General features: G+C 41.9%; 1 protein-coding gene across 1 annotated transcript; it reads left to right on the top strand.

Annotated features, from left to right (window-relative positions):
* Positions 1-1,375: 1,375 nt before the first annotated feature.
* nito (RNA-binding protein spenito) lies at positions 1,376-6,683 on the top strand. The gene has a single exon (XM_053798086.2). The coding sequence runs from the start codon at positions 1,446-1,448 to the stop codon at positions 3,585-3,587; it is 2,142 nt and encodes a 713-aa protein (XP_053654061.2). The 5' UTR covers positions 1,376-1,445; the 3' UTR covers positions 3,588-6,683.
* The last annotated feature ends 13,651 nt before the right edge of the window (positions 6,684-20,334 follow it).

The raw sequence follows: 20,334 nt of genomic DNA, 5'->3' as shown, positions 1-20,334 counted from the left end.
GAAGACTGCCAGGGGTCTTGAAGACAGCCAGGGGTCTTGAAGACAGCCGGGGGTTTTGAAGACAGCCAGGGGTCTTGAAGACAGCCAGGGGTTCTGAAGACAGCCAGGAATCTTGAAGACAGCCAGGGGTTTTGAAGACAGCCAGGGGTTTTGAAGACAGCCAGGGGTTCTGAAGACAGCCAGGAATCTTGAAGACAGCCAGGGGTTTTGAAGACAGCCAGGGGTTTTGAAGACAGCAAGGGGTTCTGAAGACAGCCAGGGGTTTTGAAGACAGCCAGGAATCTTGAAGACAGCCAAGGGTTTTGAAGACAGCCAGGGGTTCTGAAGACAGCCAGGAATCTTGAAGACAGCCAGGGGTTTTGAAGACAGCCAGGGGTTTTGAAGACAGCAAGGGGTTCTGAAGACAGCTAGGGGTTTTGAAGACAGCCAGGAATCTTGAAGACAGCCAGGGGTTTTGAAGACAGCCAGGGGTTTTGAAGACAGCAAGGGGTTCTGAAGACAGCCAGGAATCTTGAAAATAGCCAGGGGTCTTGAAAACAGCCAGGGGTCTATTGGTAATCCCCCTTATGTATGCTGGGAGGCAGCTGAACAGTCTTGGGCCCCTGACACTTATTGAGCTGTCACTTATCGTGCTAGTGACACCCCTGCTTGTCACTGGGGGGATGTTGCACCGTCTCCCGAGTCCTTTGCTTCCTTAGGGAGAGATTTTCGTGTGTAAGTTTGGTACTAGTCCCTGTAGGGTCCCTGGATTCTTTAGACATATGTTGGTATGTATGATAATCTTTGTAACTGTGTATACCTGAATAAAGTCACACCACAAGAAATAAGAAGGAATAATAGATAGGAATAACAGATAGGAAGGAATAATAAGAGAATCAATGTGTATAGGTACCAGTCTTAATTTTAACATTATTTTACTGGGATTCATTAAGGTGTCCCCTCAAGAGAGGTTCCTTGACATTGGTGAGGGGCTCTTGATCCAGGGAATTGAATTTGTGCTCCAGTTCCCTGAATTAAACCAGAATACCTTCCATAGACGCTATATAATCCTACAGATTTAGCGCTCCCCATAATAATAGCAATAATAATAATAATAATAATAATAATAATAATAATAATAATAATAGTAATAATAATAATGATGATAATAATAATAATATATTATATTAAGGGTCCCTTTTAATTCACTTCAGTCTTATTCATCCGCCATAAAAAAACTAGTTCCATAAACATTCGCCAATTTTACTATGAATTCGAATACATTTGCACCAGTAGCAGCCACAGTAGTTAGCTAATATAATTTTTAATAAAAATTACAAATATTAGTGGTAGAATATGACGATAGAGAATAATAAAGAAATATGAGGTGCGGAGGAGGAGTAAGGCGGTCAAGCGTCTCCCAGCCAGGACTCGGTGACATCTTATCTCCATTATTTACCCTCAAAATGAAGCGAGGCACCGACCGAGACCTATCCCCATCAAGCAAGAGATCGAGATCAAGTGTTGGGAGGTACGAGGACAGCAGCGAGGACGACGGCCGGCGTAGTAGCCGAGGTGGCAGCCCAGGCCGCCGTTACCCCCCCCCTGAGCCCCTTCACCGCCCAGATCGTGACGATTTTAGGGGCCCCAGGGGCCCCTTACCTCCAACCTACAAAGTCCTATGTGTCTCGAACCTCCACGCCAAAGCTAGCGATGAGATGGTGAGAGAGGCGCTGTACAGGGAGTTTAAAAGGTTCGGCGAGGTGAGCGTGAAGGTTTCTTTAGGGGCCGACGAGAGGCTGGCTTATGTCTACTTCCGGAGCAGCGAGGAAGCCAGGGAAGCCAAGCACAGCAAGCCTAGGATCCTCTTTTATGATCGCCCTGTGATGGTTGAGCCTATGTATGAGGCTGTTAGGGAGTATGGGCTCCCCCGGGGGCGCTCTCGTAGCCCCTCGGATTATGATCGGGGGTATAGGCCTAGGAGCCCCCCGGGCCCGGAGCTGGATGATCGGTATGAGGCTAGGTTTGATAGGCGTAGGCCTCCGCCGCTCCCCCATGGGGATTACTACGGGGAGGGGCCGCCTATGAGGCAGGACGACTACGGTTATCGACAGCATCGGGGGCGTGGCGGGCCCCACGGTCACTATGGGCCCCTGATGCGGGGCGGCTTCAAGCACAACTTCGGTAACCGTGGTGGCGGTGGCGGAGGCGGTGGGCTTGGCAGTGGCATGATCGACAGTAAGAGGGACAAGTTCCCTAATTATCTACATCACGTACCCCCCGAAGAGGACCCGTTAGCAACCCGTACCCTCTTTGCCGGCAACCTGGAGATAAACATTAACGAAGAAGAGCTGCGGCGTATTTTCGGACGATACGGCGTGGTGGACGATATAGATATTAAGAGGCCGCCGCCGGGCACGGGTAACGCCTATGCCTTTGTTAGGTTTCAGAATTTGGACATGGCCCATCGTGCGAAAATTGAACTTTCTGGGCAATATATTGGCAAATTTCAGTGTAAAATTGGTTACGGTAAAGTGATGCCCACCACTAGGGTATGGGTCGGTGGGTTAGGACCTTGGACGTCGGTGACCCAACTGACTCAGGAATTTGATAGGTTCGGTGCTATTAAAAAAATCGAATATGTTAAGGGCGAGACTCACGCTTACATATTATACGAAAGTCTCGATGCTGCCCAAGCAGCCGTGAAGGAAATGCGCGGCTCGCCACTAGGGGGACCAGACAAGAGGCTACGGACTGATTTTGCCGAAGTGAACCCTCCCCCAGGGACGTTTCCTCCTGGTTTCAAAAAGGAATACGAGGGGGAGTACCGTGAAGAATGGGCCGCGGGTGGCCGTGGTACTAGTTACGAGGAGTACGGGGCTGAATATAGTGCAGCTTATGGACGGGGACGTGGACGTGGGCGTGGCTGGCACGACCGTGGGCGAGGTGGGCATCGGGGTGGTTATCATCCTGATTACCCACGTGGAGACTACAGGGACTACGATGGTGCGTCTGAAGGTGGAGACCATCCTAATAGAAGTCCCGAACCTGGAGAGGGAGGAGAGAGCAACGGTCTTACTACTGCCCGCACCTTGGCTGACGTTGCCCGTAAGACGCAGACGTCCTGGCAAGGGGCGCTAATTCTCAAGAATTCATCGTTTGGCACGAAGATGCATCTTATCGAAGGCGACAACGAAGTGGCCGAAATGATGCAAGACGAAGAAGGTCGGCCGCTGCTACGCATCACCCAGCGCCTTCGCCTCGATCAGTCGCGCCTCGACGACGTCAGCCGACGGATTAGCGCACCATCTACTGCCACCATCCTACTTTCCCTGCCCAGTACTACCGCACCTCAAGCTCCCGAGGAAGCCGCTGTCCAGACCAGACCGCTCCGTAACCTGGTGGCCTACCTTAAGCAAAAGGAAGCGGCTGGCGTGATCACCTTAAATGCTGCTAATAAGGAGGGAAGCTTGCAAGGGGTTCTCTATGCGTTTCCCCCGTGTGCTTTTTCACTAGACCTCTTGCACCGTGTCTCGCCGGGCCTAACGGAGGAAACCACCAGAGACGACCACCTGGTGATAGTGATTGTGCGTGGAACAGCGGCTTAAACTGGCGTTAAGAGTATGCATTGTTATAGTGAAGTCATTATTGTTAATAGTGTAAATTTCCATGACGTTAATAAGTTCAATCTTTGTTTGAACGAGTATTGCCTTATAGCAAAATACGTTCATTAGAGTACTATACGACCCATGCAGTTTTAGTGCTTTCCACGAATATATTAATACGTTGATTAGATCACTCGGAAGATTTATTCCATCACAGAAAATTGTTGCTTCTGTTTATACAGATTTAATTAACTCTAGTGTTAACTAGTGCAGTAATTTAAAGGGAAAATTGTTAATGTAGGCTAATACTGCATCGAGAAAATTGTTAATATCAAATTTTAATTGAAAATATTTTGCTTATTGTCTACCATCAGTCTTGTGTAACGATTAATTTTTTTAAATACAGTGAAATTGTGTTTCCAAAGTGTTTTAAATGTGTATGTGAAGCCTTTCCTTATTTTTTTTTTCCAGTGTGGTGAATATAGTGACGGAAGTGAAGAATGCGGTGAATGAGCCGAGTTCTGTTTCCGCTTTCACTTGTGAAGTGATTTTTTTTTTGATAGTGAAGTGAATTATTCTTGTGGTGAAGGATAAGCTGTTTGCTTTTCTTGCAGTTAGTTAAGTGCTCTTGATAACAGTGCTTCTGCACCAGCGCTGTACGGCCCATACGGGTTTAGTGCTTCTTGAATCTTTAATGATAAACCAGTGCTTTTACAGTGTCATATCAAGTGAAGTGCTTTGAGTTCGGTGTTGTGCTTTTTAGCAAGTGATTTAATTTTCTCTAGTGTTATATTTCCTAGTGAGTTCTGTGAGTGTTATGAAAGAAGCATCAATGCCATAATTAGTGAAGTGTTTTTTTTAAAAGTGAAGTGGTGTGAAAAAAAATAGTGATTTTTGAAGTGCTTCAGTGGTACATAGTTCGGGCGGGCGGGTATTGGGGTAGTAACGTTTTTTTTTTTTTTTTGAATAATTTATTCAGTGCATTAAATAGCCCAGTGGATATTTGTTTTTTCTTGATAAATGACGTTCCCCTTTAAGACTTAGGTCACAGTGCCGTGGCTGGAATATTTCACAAATAACCCACGGTCTTGAGGGGGGATGTATAACGATTCAGTCTCTCCTAGACCGTTGTTAAATCCCACTTGTGATTTTGAAAATGGTTCAGAATGGACTGAATTGACCTTTTAAAATGTTCCTATCTATGGTGTGGGTCATTTGTGGGTCCAGCCCTTAGTAATTGAACCAAAATTTAGTTTTTTGCTTAGATTATTTTTGTTTTATAATCTTTTTCTTTGATTATCAACTTCTTGAGTTAGCCACTATTAACTTCTTGAAATCTATTGATTTTTGTGATTCTTTACTGCAAACATACACATTCGGTGGCTTATGTATGCGGTAGAGGACGTTGGAATTGTCGGTGGATATTAAAGAACTTTAATATGGCTGTAGATAATCAAAGAATCAGTACAGCTATATCAAGGATTCCCACTTTTCCCCCTTTCATAATGAGCTCTGCATTTCAGTAACGGATACGGGGCCTCGGAAGTGTCGTTAATAGCAGATCTCGATGTTTTACAGGTACGAAACTGGCTCGTTGGAATAAAGTCCGTATACACAGTACATAAATTCAGTGATACAGTGCTACAGATACTATAGTGTTTGTGATTATCATTGGACAATGCATTGAAAGAACCATTCACATTAATATCTGCCTTGTGGATATGGGCTTCCATTTTAAAACGGTATATTTTAAATTTAAACTAAAGTGGCATGCAGCAGTGTTATTTAAGTGCTTTTGGTGATTACAGTGATAACCTAGGGTGATTGATTTGAAAAATCAAAAGTTAGTGGGTTCAGTGAATTTTACAAAATCTGTGTCGCAGTGAATTGGGTTTAAAAGGGCATTAAAATACAGTATAGTGGGGTATTTGAGTCAAGAGAAAGTACAAATCAGTGAATTTGGGTAAGGGTGTATTGCGAGTACAATCGTGATCAGTGATGTGGGAAGGGGAGGGCGTCTGGAAGTGAAATTAAAATTTGTGCTGGGGAACGTAAATTTATTTGCTGGGCCAATACTGAAAGTAAATAATTTCAAGGGAAAACAATGCATCTTAGTGGTTACGGGGAAGTGCAGAAAATTGGCTCTTAATATGGGAAAAGAAAATTTCCTTGAGTTAGCCTAGTCAAGTATATAAAATCAGAGTACATACAAACTGTGAAAAATCATACGGAAGTTGGCTTTAGCTGAAACTAGAAGTTTCAGCTACGGGTGGATTCACCTTCCTAGTGATTCTTTCGACAGGAAGTGCAGTGCAGTGAATTCGAAACATGAACGTGTATCAGTGCTTCTTTCATATATCTTACTAACCCCGGAGGTGCAGTTTTAAATATGAAAGATATATTCACCACATTAATCAAAAAAAAAGTTTGTGTCAAGTGAAGTGTTTTTTTTAAGCTCTTCCAGATATAAATGAGGTTAAAATTAACATGGAAATTACTGATCACTGAAAAGTGTTGTGCAGTTATATGTTGTTATAAGATGTTTGTGAAAAGTGCAGTGTTGTTCAACAGCAGTGAAATAGGATTTAGTGTCTTTATTCAGTGGTGTAATAGTGGGTGTGCAGTGTGACACGTGGAGTTCAGTGCCAGTGAAGTGAGACAGTGAGAGTGTATAAAGTGCAGTGAGTGGTGTTAGTGCAGGGAAAACAGTGCAGTTATAGTGGCAGTAGTGATAGTGCAGTGAAACCATGAATAGAGTTGTGATTTCAAGCAGGAAAGCGGTGCAGTTATAGTAACGGTAGTGATAGTGCAACCAAACAGTGAATTAACTGTTGGTTTTGACAGTGCAGTGATTGTGCAATGAAGATGAACATAAAAAGTTTTCTCAGTGACGTGATACACTTAACAGTTCTGATGCAATTAGATGTAATTTCATAATGTTAAAGCTTGTATTCATATCAGAAGCATTAACTCGCAGTAGTTATAAACATTGTCTATATAAATGCTCATCGTTACGAGTATTGGTAAAGGCAGACTCTTCGCAGATACAGTACTTCCATATTTGTATGGTAATAGAACAAATAAAATAACAAGCTCCTCTATTTAGTTTTACCTCCCTTCTTTTGTAATAATTTCACTGCTTTTTGATATTCCCAGTGACTTTTTTTTTTCTTTTGGTGATGATAATTCCAGTGCCTTTTGATGGTAATTGCAATGGTTCTCCTTTGATAATTATAATTTTGGTGACTGATAATTTTAATGACCCTTTCATAATGTTGATGCTCCTTTGATAATGATAATTTTAATTCCTGTAGCCCATTTTTTTTTTCTAATTATTTTTGGTGGTCAGTATTTTTTCATAATTCAATTAGTTGCAAATAATAAACAAATGAGTGTATGAGTGTAAAGTCTTCAAGAGGGAACTGGACAAATATCTTCACCAGGTATCATATCAGCTAGGCTGTGATGGATATGTGAGCCAGCAGGCCACCAGCAGCAACAGCCTGGTTGACCAGGCAAGCTCCAGGCGAGCCTAGCCCAAGACTGGGCTCCGGGAATAGAAAAACTCGGAACTAATTAAAGGTATATCAAAGGTAAAGAAATTAAAATTATATATGGCTGGGATCACATAATTTACTTTGCACTTTTATAGTTAGACGAAACATTAAGCTATTTATTTTATTTCCGTCCCAATACTGTATTTGAGATTTACAACATATGAGCATCTGTGAAAGTAAATATGCTTTGATGGTAATTACATAAAGGTAGGGTATGTGTGTACGTACAATATATATTCTTGAGGGCCTAGTTCCAAATCTGCACACTGCCATAAAATACCAGAGTGAGAGATATTGGAGGAAGTGTAAAATAAACCCAGTGAAAAGTAGGGGCACCTTAGGCACAATAAGAGAACATCATGTCAACATCAGGTGTCTGAAACTACTCATCATCTTGGCTAAGGATATCAGAAACTGCTGGGACAAGTGCAGAAGTCACAACTGGACAAGTGATGACATCAAGTGCCAGATCAATGAGGCCATGATGGCTATGTGGCCCAGTGGGCCACCTGCAGCATCAACCTGGTTGACTAGGCAATCACCAGACAAGCCTGGGCTAGGGCCAGGCTCTTGAGTAAAAATACTCTGAACTCATAAAAGGTATATCAGAGGTAAAGGGTTGTACACTATTCCCTATTTGGGGACTGAAGTATCTTTGATATTTACAACCTTAAATGAGCCATGGCAAGTAGATAAACTTAACAGGTATAATGAATTACAGTATTTCTAGTTATGACATTACATTTATATTTTTAGTGCATACTGTACGTATTTTTATTTACACATTTCCCTGGCACTTGCCTCCCCTGCACGTGGCTTCTTCCACCATTAATGATGTATGGCCCATTCAGGTTTGGCGTTTTCTTGTGAATATAATGTAAACACTTGAGAATAGTTGAGCACAATGATAGGCCTACTGACATGCAGTGGTGGACCTACAATTTTGGGGCCCTGAAGCTTGAACTGTTATGGGGGGGCCCCTTTGCAGTCCTTTCTCATGCAGTAGCTGTATAGCCCTTGTGGCTTAGCGCTTCTTTTTGATTATAATAATTCTCGTGCAGTATACCCAAAATTTTTAATGTGGACTAAAGTTGCTTCAGGGCCCCTCTGGGATTAGGGGCCCTGAAACTTAAGCTTCATTAGTTTCCTGGGAGACCCACCCCTGCTGACATGCTCGGTAAGTTCAACCACACCTACTGGGGTGTGTCCAAAGTTCTTGCTTCAGTGATTGGGAGTTCCATTTGTAGGTCTATAACTCTGAATCTGTTGCTGTGAGTTCTGTCTTTTAGCTTTTTTCAGCACATTTATATCCCATTTATTCCTGTTTTTCATTTGTACACTCCAGGTCATATGCACCCTAATTCTATGCCTTTTCAGAATGAAATTCAGTGCCTTCAGTTTATCTTCGTGGGGAAGATTTCTGATACAGAGGATCAACATCGTCATTCATCAGTTTTCCAGGACATTTATGTCCATTCTGTAATACCGAAACTAAAAGTGGGCAGCATGATCTAATTTAGGCCTATCTAAGGATGTATAAAATATAACGATATGAAGCCAAGAATTCTGTTAGCTGTATTGTGAACACATGCACTCTTGTTTTATCTTTTAAATTTAACTAAACAGGGCTCCAGTTTTTTTACTTATTAGCTATGATATGATGTGTCAGTTATTTTCTTTTCCCAGGGTTTTGTCAACATTAAGCTGTATTTGTCATTTTTTCTGACTACATCAACTTATCCAGCTCATCCTGTAGCTTTCTAATACCCTCACTAGAAATTATTTAATGGTTTATTTTAGTGTCATTGGCAAACTTGCACATTGCTATTTATTCTCTCGTATATGTTTATGTAGATTAATACCAAGGGGCCCACTACTGACCCCTGTGGAACACCACTTGTAACGCACCCTTTCTGATTCCTCCTCAAGAGTATTTACACTGTTGACTCTTGGATGCAGGCGATAATTTCTCCTATGCTGTGTGCTGCTACTTCGGCAGTCTTTCTTTGTGAAACTATAAGTAGCCTTAATGAAGCCCATCCATTTACTCATAATGAGAAAAATTAGTAAATGCATGGAGGAAGAAAACCCCATTTGTATAACCGTACCTAGATTCTTTAGTCAAATTGTGTTTTTAGGTTTGACTTCAAGTTGCAGCTGCCACTAAAATTGACTTCCACAAGTTTTCCCACAATTGAGGTGAAGATGATCTCTAATTTGCAGTTAAGGCCCTATAGAAGTTATTTTTCACTTGCCTGGTAAGATACCTGTTTGTTGTGATATTTTGAAGGGATCAGCTAATGGTTTGCCAAGTTCGCCTCTCATGCCTTCAGAACCCTCAAACAGTTATGCAGTTTGTTAGTTATAATGTATCTGTCTTGAACCACATCACTAGTGACTTTGATTCTGCAGTATTTTCATCCTGATGTATATAATTATTGATTCTTGGAATTTTGTTTGTCCTCTTTTGTAAAAACGGAGGAAATAAGCCCTAAAAATTGTACACCATCACAAACAGTAGGCTGAAAGTTGACCCGAGTTATATTTAAGTGGGACTCTTTCCCTAATTGTAATTTTCTTTTTGCTACCCTTGCAACTTTAATAATCTCTTTATCCATAAAATGTTTTAATCTAGTGTTTAACCGCTTAGGGATATTTGTTTGTTCTAATTTTTCCATTAGACGTGTATGTGGCTTGGGCACCTTGTACAATACTTTAGAAAATGCCACATTAGCAGCCATATCCATTGTCGGTCCTGCTCTGTTACTCCAGTTTACACCTACCAAAGTAATCCCTCAGCCTTGTATCTACATCACCAAAATCGGTGACCTTAACTTTATTGTTATTAAGGTTATTCTATGAGATACTGAAACTTAAGTGATTTATGATTGCTGTCTCCCAGTCAAGCAGGTTATTTCTTGTAGTTTGTTCAGTCGTAGACTGTTTTAAAATGCAGTCTCGGTGCTCTTCTAAAAAACTGCTCATCTCTAAAATTTCTGTAGATTGTTCCAGTCACTTTGTAGTTAAAACTCCCATTAGGTTCATATGTCAGTTTGTGTGTGGCCAGCAGTAATAGCCTGGTTGATCAGACCCTAATCCACCACGAGGCCTGGTCTCAGACCGGACTGTAGTGGTGTTGACCCCAAAAACCCTCTCCAGGTAACCGCATTTTCAGATCTAAAAGTGTTTGCAATTTCATCCCATAGACAATATATAGGTTTTGGGGACTATAGATTGAACCTGGGATTAGCTTTTCAGACCCTTCGATAAACTACATTCAAACAAATTGACCCCCCCCCCTTTCTGCATAGGTTCATTCTTTTGTAGCTTTTCTGTGGTAATCACAACTCTCACTTTCCTATAGACACTGGGGTAGAATAATTTATATATAGGCGTCCCTCGTTTTCCAGCATTTCGCTATTGCAGTGGTTTTCAGTTACACCTATTCGTCATTTATTGAGACTTCCTACAGTAAATATATTCACCACTCCTATGAGCCAAGGACGAAAATCTTTTAAGGCGAGTACGTAATTATATGCATTTTCTAGGCCTAGTTCTAGTGCTCACTTAACATGTTTACATAGTCTTATATTATTAGGCTTTTATATGCATATGAAAGTGAAAACAGGTTGTTTCACTACAGCAGTAGCCAGAACCTAACCTGCTGCATAAGTGGGGACCTCCTGTACATACTGAACCTCCTGCAAGTGCCGTTAGGCGGACATGTCCTTGTGTTTCAGAGTGAACTGCATCTTGGTTATTCCTATGACATGTATATTTTTTGCACATGCAATTGGTCTTGGCTGATCTATTTTCTTTCTTGCATTCCTGCTAGCTGTATAGCAGACATGCAGGAAGTTATTACCTTGGATATACCTTTGCTGCTGGTTTCTTTATTCATAGGTTTGAATTATCCCTTGATTTTACCAAAGGTAAAGTCGAGTTATCTAATTTCCTGCTCGTTGGCTTTCCTGCACCATGTGTATTTTGGTCATTATTTCTGCTCTAGCAACACCCCGTGCCCTTCAGTGCTGTATGACCCTAATAGGTTTAGTGCTTGATTTTGATTATAATAATTCCATTTCTGACATCTGGCACTTAAGAGGTGTAACCATGTACTGTGTATGCTCTTTAGCCAGAGTTTTCAAGAAAGAATTTTTTCAGTATACAGTGGACCCCCGACTTATGATATTAATTCGTTCCAGAAGGCTGTTCAGGTGCCATTACCGAATGAATTTGCTCCCACAAGGAATATTGTAAATTAGATTAGTCCATTTCAGACCCCCAAAAATACAGAAGCACTTACAAAAATACACATAGTTGTTTGAGTTAGGAGCTGTTCGTAAGTCGGGGGTCCACTGTATATGGGAGAATTTGTTTTGCTGCCAAAAGAACCTGGATTTGATCCTCCTAGCAGTAAATTTACCTTCAAATGTTAGTTTACTGTTGACTTACATCTCAGAAAGCCCTTCAAGGGAAGTGGGGGGGGGGTGCCTTGCTGCCAGCAGTGTTTTTGATCCAAGGAATAGGAGCTTTCCTCTCCCTTGTATCATATCTGGTTATCTTGGGTCCTGTGGCCTGGTAGGCCACTGAGTGTCTGTGGTTTGATCCCTGACAAAGGTGGAAACATTGGGCATGTTTCCTTACACCTGTTGACCCATGTATCTAGCAAGCAAATAGGTACCTGGGTGTCAACTGGTGTGGGTCACATCCTGGGTGTTAGTGGACTGGTGTGGGTCACATCCTGGGTGTTAGTGGACTGGTGTGGGTCACATCCTGAGGGACAAGACTGAGGACCCCAATGGAATTAAGATGGTCCTCAATGACACACTTAACTTTCTTGGGTCATCCTGGGTGGCTAACCCTCCGGGGTTAAAAATCTTATCACGACCCCTGCATGTTGTCAATGTGACCTGACCTGACTAGGTTGGGTGCATTGGCTTAAGCCGGTAGGAGACTTGGACCTGCCTTGCATGGGCCAGTAGGCCTTCTGCAGTGTTCCTTCGTTCTTATGTTCTTATGTTGAGCACCTCATCATGAATGTAATGTATCTTGTGGAAATAAACCACATTTTTTAGCTTTCAAACAAAAATCAAACCTGAGTAAGATGCATATACAACTGTTGGGTAAATTCACCTGGAGACGACAATGTTTAATTACCATTGTATTCAAATGAAGCCTGCACAACAAGTGACAATTGAACAATATAATTGGTCAACTGTTGCACGTCTTGTTAATCTGTTTGTAAATAACAAAAAGGCACAATACCGTGACTGGAACGATACACAAATAACCCGCACATAAAAGAGAGAAGCTTACGACGACGTTTTGGTCCGACTTGGACCATTGACAAAGTCACACTAACAGAGGTGGAGCAGGATGGCTATATATAGGCAGGAAGAGGTAGAGGTAGTAGTAGTAGTAGTAGTAGTAGTACAAGAATTGTATATAATACCGACAAGATGAAATTAAGACACGCACAACACCTGGGCATCCCCATCGTAGACGTTTCGCCATCCAGCCAGCCACTGGATGGCGAAACGTCCACAACCAGACGCCGCACATGTGTCTTAATTTCATCAGTAGTTGTAGTAGTAGTAGAAGAAGAAGAGGTAGTGGTAGTGGTAGAAGTGGGAAATAAGGATGACGAGCCAGTCAAAAACAAAAACAAAGGAAGGGGAGCACTGCCAGAGAGCTAGATGCCCACAGAGGGAGAGCAAGCGCACAGAGGTGCGTGAAAGGGGAAGTGGTGAAATAAAATAAATGAAGAAGGAACAGAAACACGAGACAGGAGAGAAAAAGACAACCCAGAGGAGAAAAGGAAAGAGGAAAGGGGAAGAGGAAGAAGAAAAAGAAAGAAAAAATGAGGATTCAGGCTAAGTCACAGGTGTTCTGAAGTTTGGAGCATTTTACAATGTAGTGGGAGAGGAAGGCATCTACAGAGACGAAGCCAGGGCTAAGGTTCATACAAGGAAAGTTGTGTATTAGAGAGGATTCAACTAGACGGCGACTGTTCGAGTTGGAAGTAGGGAAGACAGTTTTAGCAGAAGACCAGTCAATAGGATGGCTATGATCTCTGACGTGACAGAAAAGAGCATTGTTAGTGTCGGCAAGCCTAACACTATTTTTGTGCTCCCTAAGTCTGTCAGAAAGAGATCGACCAGTTTCTCCGAAGTATTGAAGAGGACAGGAGGAGCAAGAAATAGAGTAGACACCAGGAACATCTGTAGAGGGAGGAGAGGTATGAACGAGATTAGTGCGAAGAGTGTTAGTCTGGCGGAAGGTAAGCTTGATGTCTAAGGGACAGAGAGAATTGTTGAGATTAGAAAGACCGGAAATGTAGGGAAGGCAGAGGATAGAAGAGTTCCCATGAGTAGAGAGTTTGGGAGAGAAGAAATTGCGTTTAGCACGTGAGAGGGCAGAGTCTATGAAATGGGAAGGGTAGCCAAGACGGGAGAACGAATTATGAAGAGTGGAAATTTCTGCTGGAAGGAACTGAGGATCACAGATGCGGAGGGCACGGAGAAAGAGGGAGATAAGAACACTTTTCTTGACAGGGGAAGCATGATAGGAAAAGTAGTGAATGTACATGCCACTGTGCATAGGTTTACGGTAAACGGAAAAGGAAAAACCTGTATCTGAGCGGTGGACATGGACATCAAGGAAAGGAAGCAAGGGATTAGATTCCCATTCAGCTTTAAACTTAATGGAAGGGGCAAGATTATTAAGAGCTTCAAGAAAAGGTTGGAAGAGACTGGAGTCATTAGGCCACAGAGCAAAGATGTCATCCACATAGCGGAGCCAGAGTGAAGGTTGCACATCGAGGGTAGGAAGAAGAACAGTCTCGAAGTATTCCATGTAAAGATTAGCAAGGACAGGAGAGAGAGGAGAGCCCATAGCGACACCGAAGGTTTGAGAATAATATTTCCCTTGGAAGGAAAAGGAGTTAGAGTCCACACAGAGCAGATCAGATCAAGAAAGACATCAGTGGGGATAGGGAGATGAAGAAACCCTTCATGGGCCTTCTCTCTAAGGAAATCAAGGACATCATCAAGAGGGACATTGGTGAAGAGGGACTCAACGTCAAGACTAAGCATCTTACAGGTTGGGAGAGAGCGAACCCGTTCAATGAAGTCTTGAGAGCGACGGAGGTGGCCAGGAGAAAAAGTACCAAGAAAGGGAGTGAGGGTTTTGGCCAGCCAAGAAGCAAAAGAGAATAAGAGACAGAACCTCTAGAGGATATGATAGGACAGAGGAATATCAGGTTTATGAGTTTTGGGAAGGCCATAGAAATAGGGAAGAGAGGGACAGATGACACGAAACTACTACTACTACCTCTACCTCTACCTCTTCCTGCCTATATATAGCCGTCCTGCTCCACCTTTGTTAGTGTGACTTTGTCAATGGTCCAAGTCGGACCGAAACGTCGTCGTAAGCTTCTCTCTTTTATGTGCGGGTTATTTGTGTATAATCTGTTTGTCAGTATTGTTCACCATATAAAAAAAAGTTTTACTTTCCAAGATGAATATGAATGTTTAACAGGTTTTGTCGCATGAAAAAGCTCAGTTGTGTAAAATATTTCAGGCAGACTTCAGTTTATGCAGACAGTTGAGCGGAGTTTGAGGTGTTTAGTTCTTCAGCCTTGGTATAAACACCGTCTGCACCATTATTCTTCAGCTTACTGGCATGTGTGAGAAGGGTTGCATTTGAGAGGGACCTGTGTAGCATTTGCCAGTAGGTCTACTAGTGGGCCCTGCTACCTGTGTCAAAATCTTTAATTGCTGCCCCTCCTGGTCCAGTATGTGCCTCTACCTCAGAGTGATCTGTACCGTGGAACCGAACAACTTCTGACAAGGTCAAGGGGCTTCAACACTTCAAACCCTTTTCTTGAACTGTTTTGACTGCAGTCAGTTGTGTAGGCAAATCTTTTCTTAACCCTTTGAGGGCCTGTGCTGTAATTCTGCAGCTTTGAAGCTAGGGTCAGTGCCGTTGTTCTACGCCATGAGCTCGGCTCACTCAGATAAGCTGTGAGCGTTAAATTTGGGCCTAGGTATGAAAGACTGCATCTTTGTGGTAAATGTGCACCATATAAAAAACCAGCACAGTGCATAACGAGAAAAACTGTGACTGTTTTTGGATTAATGCATTGACCAGTGTATTTTTGTAAGGTTTTTATGGCTGTATTCATGGTTTCTTGGTCTCATTTGATAGAACGGAAGATATACAGCCTCTCCTCATGTAATGACAAAGTTCCTTTCCTAAGACCATGTTGGTAAACGAATTCGTCACTAAACAAGGAGCATACTAAAATGGTAGTGGGTTTGTGCCAACCATCTTTAATATTGTTTTAATGTCACTTTTGCACCATTTATAAAATTTTTTGTATATTTTTAAATGGTTGCACAGTATTATTTTATTATCACACTGGCCGATTCCCACCAAGGCAGGGTGGCACGAAAAAGAAAAACTTTCACCATCATTCACTCCATCACTGTCTTGCCAGAAGGGTGCTTTACACTACAGTTTTTAAACTGCAACATTAACACCCCTCCTTCAGAGTGCAGGCACTGTACTTCCCATCTCCAGGACTCAAGTCCGGCCTGCTGGTTTCCCTGAACTCCTTCATAAATGTTCCTTTACTCACACTCCAACAGCACATCAAGTATTAAAAACCATTTGTCTCCATTCACTCCTATCAAACATGCTCATGCATGCCTGCTGGAAGTCCAAGCCCCTCGCACACAAAACCTCCTTTACCCCCTCCCTCCAACCTTTCCTAGGCCGACCAGTAGTGTACTGTATATTGTAATAGAATAGAGGAAATCAGCACTTATATATATTTATGTATGCATGCTGGCTAGAGAGCCTGCCGTAAGTCCAAGTCGCCAGTAAACGAGTACGTCGCTAAGTGAGGAGAGGCTGTATTAAAGAGGGATGATTTTGCTTGGTTTTAGGACTAAAATTGTTTGAAATTGAGCTTAAAGTAGCAGAAATGTTCAATTTTTGCTGATGTTCAAGAGTAAACAAATCACATTGAGCGTCCGTCAGATAGCGGGTGTAATATTTTTTATTTTTATTATCACACCGGCCGATTCCCACCAAGGCAGGGTGGCCCGAAAAAGAAAAACTTTCACCATCATTCACTCCATCACTGTCTTGCCAGAAGGGTGCTTTACACTACAGTTTTTAAACTGCAACATTAACACCCCTCCTTCAGAGTGCAGGCACTGTACTTCCCATCTCCAGGACTCAAGTCCGGCCTGCCGGTTTCCCTGAATCCCTTCATAAATGTTACTTTGCTCACACTCCAACAGCACGTCAAGTATTAAAAACCATTTGTCTCCATTCACTCCTATCAAACACGCTCACGCATGCCTGCTGGAAGTCCAAGCCCCTCGCACACAAAACCTCCTTTACCCCCTCCCTCCAACCCTTCCTAGGCCGACCCCTACCCCGCCTTCCTTCCACTACAGACTGATACACTCTTGAAGTCATTCTGTTTCGCTCCATTCTCTCTACATGTCCGAACCACCTCAACAACCCTTCCTCAGCCCTCTGGACAACAGTTTTGGTAATCCCGCACCTTCTCCTAACTTCCAAACTACGAATTCTCTGCATTATATTCACACCACACATTGCCCTCAGACATGACATCTCCACTGCCTCCAGCCTTCTCCTCGCTGCAACATTCATCACCCACGCTTCACACCCATATAAGAGCGTTGGTAAAACTATACTCTCATACATTCCCCTCTTTGCCTCCAAGGACAAAGTTCTTTGTCTCCACAGACTCCTAAGTGCACCACTCACTCTTTTTCCCTCATCAATTCTATGATTCACCTCATCTTTCATAGACCCATCCGCTGACACGTCCACTCCCAAATATCTGAATACGTTCACCTCCTCCATACTCTCTCCCTCCAATCTGATATTCAATCTTTCATCACCTAATCTTTTTGTTATCCTCATAACCTTACTCTTTCCTGTATTCACCTTTAATTTTCTTCTTTTGCACACCCTACCAAATTCATCCACCAATCTCTGCAACTTCTCTTCAGAATCTCCCAAGAGCACAGTGTCATCGGCAAAGAGCAGCTGTGACAACTCCCACTTTGTGTGTGATTCTTTATCTTTTAACTCCACGCCTCTTGCCAAGACCCTCGCATTTACTTCTCTTACAACCCCATCTATAAATATATTAAACAACCACGGTGACATCACACATCCTTGTCTAAGGCCTACTTTTACTGGGAAAAAATTTCCCTCTTTCCTACATACTCTAACTTGAGCCTCACTATCCTCGTAAAAACTCTTCACTGCTTTCAGTAACCTACCTCCTACACCATACACTTGCAACATCTGCCACATTGCCCCCCTATCCACCCTGTCATACGCCTTTTCCAAATCCATAAATGCCACAAAGACCTCTTTAGCCTTATCTAAATACTGTTCACTTATATGTTTCACTGTAAACACCTGGTCCACACACCCCCTACCTTTCCTAAAGCCTCCTTGTTCATCTGCTATCCTATTCTCCGTCTTACTCTTAATTCTTTCAATTATAACTCTACCATACACTTTACCAGGTACACTCAACAGACTTATCCCCCTATAATTTTTGCACTCTCTTTTATCCCCTTTGCCTTTATACAAAGGAACTATGCATGCTCTCTGCCAATCCCTAGGTACCTTACCCTCTTCCATACATTTATTAAATAATTGCACCAACCACTCCAAAACTATATCCCCACCTGCTTTTAACATTTCTATCTTTATCCCATCAATCCCGGCTGCCTTACCCCCTTTCATTTTACCTACTGCCTCACGAACTTCCCCCACACTCACAACTGGCTCTTCCTCACTCCTACAAGATGTTATTCCTCCTTGCCCTATACACGAAATCACAGCTTCCCTATCTTCATCAACATTTAACAATTCCTCAAAATATTCCTTCCATCTTCCCAATACCTCTACCTCTCCATTTAATAACTCTCCTCTCCTATTTTTAACTGACAAATCCATTTGTTCTCTAGGCTTTCTTAACTTGTTAATCTCACTCCAAAACTTTTTCTTATTTTCAACAAAATTTGTTGATAACATCTCACCCACTCTCTCATTTGCTCTCTTTTTACATTGCTTCACCACTCTCTTAACTTCTCTCTTTTTCTCCATATACTCTTCCCTCCTTGCATCACTTCTACTTTGTAAAAACTTCTCATATGCTAACTTTTTCTCCCTTACTACTCTCTTTACATCATCATTCCACCAATCGCTCCTCTTCCCTCCTGCACCCACTTTCCTGTAACCACAAACTTCTGCTGAACACTCTAACACTACATTTTTAAACCTACCCCATACCTCTTCGACCCCATTGCCTATGCTCTCATTAGCCCATCTATCCTCCAATAGCTGTTTATATCTTACCCTAACTGCCTCCTCTTTTAGTTTATAAACCTTCACCTCTCTCTTCCCTGATGCTTCTATTCTCCTTGTATCCCATCTACCTTTTACTCTCAGTGTAGCTACAACTAGAAAGTGATCTGATATATCTGTGGCCCCTCTATAAACATGTACATCCTGAAGTCTACTCAACAGTCTTTTATCTACCAATACATAATCCAACAAACTACTGTCATTTCGCCCTACATCATATCGTGTATACTTATTTATCCTCTTTTTCTTAAAATATGTATTACCTATAACTAAACCCCTTTCTATACAAAGTTCAATCAAAGGGCTCCCATTATCATTTACACCTGTCACCCCAAACTTACCTACCACACCCTCTCTAAAAGTTTCTCCTACTTTAGCATTCAAGTCCCCTACCACAATTACTCTCTCACTTGGTTCAAAGGCTCCTATACATTCACTTAACATCTCCCAAAATCTCTCTCTCTCCTCTGCATTCCTCTCTTCTCCAGGTGCATACACGCTTATTATGACCCACTTCTCGCATCCAACCTTTACTTTAATCCACATAATTCTTGAATTTACACATTCATATTCTCTTTTCTCCTTCCATAACTGATCATTTAACATTACTGCTACCCCTTCCTTTGCTCTAACTCTCTCAGATACTCCAGATTTAATCCCATTTATTTCCCCCCACTGAAACTCTCCTACCCCCTTCAGCTTTGTTTCGCTTAGGGCCAGGACATCCAACTTCTTTTCATTCATAACATCAGCAATCATCTGTTTCTTGTCATCCGCACTACATCCACGCACATTTAAGCAACCCAGTTTTATAAAGTTTTTCTTCTTCTCTTTTTTAGTAATTGTATACAGGAGAAGGGGTTACTAGCCCATTGCTCCCGGCATTTTAGTCGCCTCATACGACACGCATGGCTTACGGAGGAAAGATTCTTTTCCACTTCCCCATGGACAATAGAAGAAATAAAAAAGAACAAGAGCTATTTAGAAAAAGGAGAAAAACCTAGATGTATGTATATATATATATGCATGTGCGTGTCTGTGAAGTGTGACCAAAGTGTAAGTAGGAGTAGCAAGATATCCCTGTTATCTTAGCGTGTTTATGAGACAGAAAAAGAAACCAGCAATCCTACCATCATGCAAAACAGTTACAGGTTTTTGTTTCACGGGTGTAATATGCATTCACAAATGTGCTGATGATATTTATACAATTATTACAATATTGCATAAAAGTAATTCTTATATTTTTGCGTGTGAATAAAAAATCAAAATGGAATTCACTTGTAAAGCCTGAAAATGTAACTAATGAACACAGGAAATGTTATTTTAGTGCCAGGAATGCCTACATTGTTTATTCTGGACTATTTTGAAATTGGAATATTCTGAAATTTGTGTGAAATTGGCCAAATTACCAATTTCTGACCACATTATTGGGTAGTTGAAATAGTTGATTGGGTGGTTTCTTGTACTCAAATGATAAAATAAAGGCATACTAGCAAAACTGCTAAGAATCTGGTCGACTGGGACAATGTAATTGGGCAAAAATCACTGATGTATAAATATCACTGACACAGCAAAATTTGTGATAGCATAATTTCATCAATTTTCATACTTTTTTTTTTTTTGTTATTACCTTCAGAAAAAGATTACCATTTCATAAGGTTTTTTTTTTTTTTTTAAATGGATCCTGTGCTGTATAGTCCTTGTGGCTTAGCGCTTCTTTTTGATTATAATAATAATAATAATGGATCCTGTGGACAAGT

Source organism: Cherax quadricarinatus, chromosome 93 (assembly GCF_038502225.1).
Source record: "Cherax quadricarinatus isolate ZL_2023a chromosome 93, ASM3850222v1, whole genome shotgun sequence".
NCBI classification, from domain to species: Eukaryota; Metazoa; Arthropoda; class Malacostraca; order Decapoda; family Parastacidae; genus Cherax; species Cherax quadricarinatus.
This window is presented reverse-complemented; position numbering and strand designations above follow the sequence as displayed.

Excerpts from the sequence above, each read along its gene's own strand:
- nito (XM_053798086.2), top strand. The coding sequence starts at position 1,446 with ATGAAGCGAGGCACCGACCGAGACCTATCCCCATCAAGCAAGAGATCG.